At 41.7% G+C, this 5,899-nt stretch overlaps 1 protein-coding gene across 1 annotated transcript; it reads right to left on the bottom strand.

Moving 5' to 3' along the window:
• Positions 1-889: 889 nt before the first annotated feature.
• Positions 890-3,776, bottom strand: zic2a (zic family member 2 (odd-paired homolog, Drosophila), a). The gene is made up of 3 exons (XM_067258495.1): positions 2,801-3,776; positions 1,264-1,427; positions 890-1,081 (listed from the first exon to the last, which is right to left on the bottom strand). Exons 1-3 carry the CDS (start codon positions 3,774-3,776, stop codon positions 890-892), a joined length of 1,332 nt encoding a protein of 443 aa, XP_067114596.1.
• Between the last annotated feature and the right edge of the window lie 2,123 nt (positions 3,777-5,899).

The following is a 5,899-nucleotide window of genomic DNA, read 5'->3' as shown; positions in this document are numbered from 1 at the left end:
CGCTTGTTCAACTGAGGCGTAGCTTGTCTAATGCTTGACCATGTTTTGACAGTAATAAGATTCGAGAGAGTGGTACTTTATCACTTGCAACACCTTTTATTATATTCGTATGCAGTAAAATTCTTATCACAATAATGAAGGAAACACCTCTTAAACACATAACAAAACAACTGCCCGTGTTTAGCTCATCATTGTACATATTTATAGTAAAGAAACATTCTTTATAAATATTGTTTCATCTGTAGCAAGTAAATACCATAATTTAATTACAAATGGATAAATATGGCAGTTGATATTTACAAAAGGAAGGGCGTAGTTGCAGAAAATCGAACGGCACGACGTTTATTGTCCCCACAATCTTCCAGATAGCATTTCACAATTCAAACTTGCAAAGCACAAAACATCACAAGTTAAGCCCAGCAAACTAAAATATACATTCACAAGCAAAATATTGTGGTCTGTTTGAGTTAAGTGTTGACTTTGGCACTCTTTCCAGTTTATAGATGTTTAGTGTAGTTACAATCAATTTGCCTTAAGATCACAATATTTAACATCATAATACACCTTTATTGTAGTATGTGCACTATAAGTCCAGTTAGAGAAATAGCTACCATTGAAGGAACATCTATACATCAAAAGACTGACAAAATCTATCACAATCAATGGGAAAGGGCATTTAGTAATTATTTACAAAATTGAATACAACTTGAATATATTACATATTTTCCTCTGTTGGTTGGCTAATTTGTCATGTTCCTTTGTGGATTCGATTAGCTTTTAGTGCTTTTGAAACGTTTGTGTTTTGCCTCCTCAGTGCGTGCACGAATGTGTCCCAATCTTTGCGTTCCATGGTCCGATTTTGAGAATGGATCGTTTGTTCGGTTTAGTCTTAGACATACCATTCACTAAAATTGGACGATAGGCTGCTGTGGCCGTTGTTGTGGACGGCTGATGCGGGGGATAGATTGTTGTTGTTTTGGGTCTCGGTAGTAGGGGAGACGAGACCAGGGGGCGTGGAGGACTCATAGCCAGAACTGGCTGCTGGCGAAGAGTCGGAGGCTGGAGGGGTAGCCTCGTGAACCTGAAAAATCGGAAGCCATTTTAGTTTTTTTTAATCAAAATGTTTTCTCTTAATCTTACAATCTTACTTTGAATGAAAAGTATGACCCCTAACACATAATCTGCTATTTCCAGAGTAACAAACATACCACTGTAGGCCTACACACACATAAACACGGTACAGTATAATCAAAGTGCATTTACCTTCATGTGTTTGCGAAGAGAGCTGGGGTGAGTGTAGGACTTGTCGCACATTTTGCAGAGATAGGGCTTGTCTGACGTGTGCACATGCATGTGCTTCTTTCTGTCACTGCTGTTTGCAAATCTCCTATCGCATCCTTCGAACTCACACTGGAACGGCTTTTCTCCTATTTGAAAGTATCAAGAAATACACGTTAGATTCGGTTATTTGGGACAGCCAACATGTAAGTAATGCCATTACCTAATCAGTAATGAGGAGCATCATAAGAGTTGCCTTCAGATGTCATTGTAAACACGTGAAGTAGCCTAACGGTCATGGACTCTAAATGATGAATGGTGAATGTCAGAGAGAACCACACTTGTTATTTTTCCAGTAAAAAAAAACTCCTGCAAGTATATAGAAATTTTATTAATTCAAAAGTGTTAATAGTTTTAATTTAGGGACAGCTGTTTGTGGTTTAAAGACTGCCTACTGCTAGCCTATTTAACAAATGTACTCCGTCAAAACATTTGTCTTACCCGAATCAATGAATCAATTACTCAATTCGATGTTTGTATTTCACACTCCGTTCGAATCAGTGTGTTGATTAAGTTACTATACACGTAGATTAATTTAATGATTTGAAATTATAAATGACTGACACAAACAAGAAAAGCTCGTAGCCTATAGCCTGCAGGAAGCGAGCCGTTTGCTGAGAAACAGTAAAAATCTAATTAACACCTAGACAGTTTACCACTGTCCGATACAACCACGGATCCCACAAGAAAATTATTCAAATGTGAAAAGCTGGTAATGGCTCGTCTCGCACCTGAATCAACGGCATGCTAGAGAAAACAATAGGGCCTTTACACTAACAACACACTCGTGTCCCTGAGGAGTAAATCCAAGATAAAACGTTACTTTTCCACGGTAGGCTATATTTCGAAGAAGACGAATTAAAAATATCTAAATCCCAAATATTTCTGAATGGACTGTTTGAAAATAAAATCAATGTGGTGAGAAAGGAGAGACATCCGGATTCAAAGCCTGAAAGCTCAGTCTCGCGTAAACATTAAACCGGTTGATGAGATTTACTACTACTCCACGCACGCGATGCGCTTCGATCTTGGAGCCCTCAGGTTCCCTTTGACCCATTTTAAAGTTTGTGAACCACAAAACCTCGACAGACTGTTACATAATAACACACATTATTGAAATCCAAATGTATTCTTACTGAATTAAAGAAACGGTTAACGTTTGACCGGTTTGTGCTGGCTTCTGGGCGTCTATTTTACATGCTGATATAAATGCCCTTTCCCATAAATAAATCTTCTCTGATTGATGGTACGAGTATCTACTTTAGCAGTCTAAAAATATGCTTACTCTGATAATCTGATTACATTTGCGTTTGCAGTAGCATTTTGGCCATGCTGTGAAGAGTTAATGCATTCTACCATGGAAGGCTAATTCTAAACATGCCTTTTACATTTGCATAACTAAATACTGCCATTTATCTGCAAAATATTGATTAGTATCGATTCATTAAAGCTTTATAATTACCTGTATGTGTTCTCTTGTGTATCTTGAGATTTTCGGACCTGGCGAAGACTTTGCCACATCCCGGAAAGGGACAGGGGAACGGTTTCTCCCCTGTGTGCACCCGAATGTGGTTCACTAGTTTGTATTTTGCCTTGAACGGCTTGCTCTCCCGGGGACACTCCTCCCAGAAGCAGACGTGGTTACTCTGCTCCGGTCCACCGACGTGCTCCACCGAGACGTGCGTGACCAACTCGTGCATGGTGCTGAAAGTTTTGTTGCAACTCTTCTTGGGATTGCTAAGCTGCTCCGGGTCGATCCACTTACAGATGAGCTCCTGTTTGATGCACTGCTGCCTCATGTAGCGGAAGAAGGCACCGGGGTGGTGGTGGTGAGCTGCCATGTTCATCCCCATATTCATATTCATGGAGCCGTACTGGTTGTGCAGTTGCGCGGCCGAGTAGGGGTCGGTTCTCGGGCTGGAGACCTGGTGGTACTGTTCGGAGCGCCCGAAAACTTCCCCAGGTAGTCCAAGGCGCATCTGCCCGTTCAACACGTTCGGGGATCCGTGGGAACCATGCTGGTCATGGATCCCCGGGAAGAGAATGTGGCCCTGGCTGTCTGTATGGGAGTGATGAAGAGACCCCGCAGTTGGGCCAAAAATAGCGTGCTGGCTGCTCGCCGGGGAGGATTCTCCAAACCCGCGGCTGCGAAAGAGAAAGTCCCGGGTAGAGTTGAAAGGCGAGCTCGCGTACGAGGTGACATGGGCGGCATGCGCCCCTAAAGCCGCCGCGGGGTAGCCTGGTGCCTGGGAGGTAAAGGCAGAGCTCTGTCCCGGAGAAAGATCATGGTTCAGTTTGAACGCACCCATGTGTGCCGAGTCAACGAAGCTATTTTGTGCTAAACTCAAGTCTCTGTCCTGCATCTCGCTCGCTGAGTGATGCCTTGCAAATGTGCTTACTCCCAGTCCGGGGAACTGGTGGCCAGCGTCCAGTAACATGATGTCTAAAAGCAAATTTCGTTGTAATCAGTATGTTAGCAATACAAAGTCTATGAAATGTTTTTTCAAAATGTATACTTGAAAAGGGAAGGCTCAACTTCCAAACAATGAAACATCATATCAAGCAAAGTTCAAAGCGACGATCTGCTCAAGTGAAGAAAAAAACGGGATGTCTTGTTTTATGGAGAACGTCTATATTCACCAGTTAACTTAAAAAAAATCCCTTTGCAACGAAGTGAAGAGATTCCTTTGCGCTTTCCTCCAGAAACTGAAAACTGGTTGCTTTTAAACACATTCGAAAAAATGAATAATTATCTTAGGTGTCCTTAGCAGTAACATAGAGTGACAGAGCGGGTTGTTGCAGCATCTCGGATTGTTGTTCCGATTGGTGTGTTTATTTCTCTCGCCTGCCTGTGTTTATCGCTGAGGGTCCCTCTTTCTCCGTGGACTGACACTAACTCCTCTAACGCCCCCTTTAACTGGAGCTTGGTCACTCATTCCACGCAGTCTCATTGGCCACTGTGTATCATCAATCCCAGGTGCCCCTCCAATAGCAGGTACAGATTTAGCGACTAATAGCTGATCGCCATTTTCCACTATTAATTACCGCCTACTTTTTAGGAGAGGCTTTTCAGGGAATGTGAAAGAGAGGAAAGAAAACGGCATAAAATGTGTCTAAAACTCGTTATTGGAAAGGTCGTTATGCATAATGTAAGATTGACAAAAGGGTTCTATTTAAGTGAATGTACAGCCTAACTCAGCGGCAAGAGTTCGCGAAGAGCAAGGACACCAAATGTAGGGCTCCTAGTGGCGCAGAGGGTTGAGTGTACAGTCCAACCTTATGGATGCAGAAGGCATACAAAAAAGCCAGTTCAAGCCCCGCGATATGAAAGTAAATAGCCTGGCCCATACTTCAAAAAACGGCTAATATATTAATGGGAATTAAAATTACGATGTTTAATGGCTCAGACTTTTATCTTAGTAACTGTTTAGTATTACGCATTCATATTTTGAAATAACTAAACGTTGCCAGTAAAGTGATGAGGGTTCTAGCTGACGTGTTTCAATTTAACTAGGAAAAAACTTACCCGTATTTTAAATGACGTTGTTTCATATGATGGACAGTCGGATACATAGTCAGTTAGATAACAATCCTGATATATATTTTGCTAATCTTATGGATGGAATCGTGCTTTTTCGGCAATTATCAGTTTTGTCTTTAACAGATTGGTATTTTGTATTATTGAGAGGAAATCCTTACTCTTTAGTTTCCAGGCCAAGCTGTTCTCATTCTACGTACTAGAAGGAACGACAGAAGGAAAGCAATGTGTACGCGCACACTAACACACACATATTCACGCTAGCGCAGACCCACAAAAACACGTATTCAACTGCACGCACAAACACGCACACACTCACGCAAGCACATGCGCGCACACACACAGGTTAAATGGCCCATGTTCAGGTTTCCTGCATTTTTGTTAGTCAACAATAAATATTTTTTTTTTCTCTCTTTCTCTATTTTATATCTTGGAGAGTATTGGGGCATTGTTATTTACATGTTTTAATAAAATATGAACAATTTGCAGTTAGCCCACAAACAAAACATCAAATTGGCTTTGAGATATCTCCCCTATAGTGTCCATATGCATGGTAAGAATAATTACAAAAAGCAGCTTCACTGTCAAAGCGAATGACTGGGCGCATACACTCACAACCTTTATAATGGGTAAATCTTTTCAGTCTAAAGCACTTTTTGAATCTACGTTTACAGCGAGCCAAACAACAGTTGCTAATTCACATGTTAGCGTTAGGTGAAAGGAAGTTTACTTACACTTTAATTGAACTTAAGTCCCACAAGTTATCCTGTTCCAACACATCAAACTGGCCCCTGTCTTTCTCTCTCTGCTCCCAAACACTCTAACGATAAATAATGGGTAAGGCAAAGGGGAACGTAGGAAAACTTTGGGACTCCTGTCTCCCAGCCCCTGGCCGGGCAGCCTGGGCGTTGTGAACCATTCTTCCCAGACTATTTCAACCCGCACCGCAGGAAACGAAGGAGCTGATCCAAGTTCAAAGTCACGTCTGCCGACCTCTCTAAGAAGTTCTTTATTTCTCAGGAA

Source organism: Osmerus mordax, chromosome 2 (assembly GCF_038355195.1).
Source record: "Osmerus mordax isolate fOsmMor3 chromosome 2, fOsmMor3.pri, whole genome shotgun sequence".
Taxonomy (NCBI): domain Eukaryota; kingdom Metazoa; phylum Chordata; class Actinopteri; order Osmeriformes; family Osmeridae; genus Osmerus; species Osmerus mordax.
Note: the sequence above shows the minus strand (reverse complement) of the source record. Positions and strands in the feature narration are given on the sequence as shown.

Bases quoted from the DNA above. Each gene is read 5' to 3' on its own strand.
- zic2a (XM_067258495.1), bottom strand. From the start codon at position 3,776: ATGTTACTGGACGCTGGCCACCAGTTCCCCGGACTGGGAGTAAGCACA. The intron at 1,428-2,800 runs GTAATTATAAAG...ACTTTCAAATAG, and splicing joins ACACAAGAGAACACATACAG to GAGAAAAGCCGTTCCAGTGT. The intron at 1,082-1,263 runs GTAAATGCACTT...CCGATTTTTCAG, and splicing joins CTCTTCGCAAACACATGAAG to GTTCACGAGGCTACCCCTCC.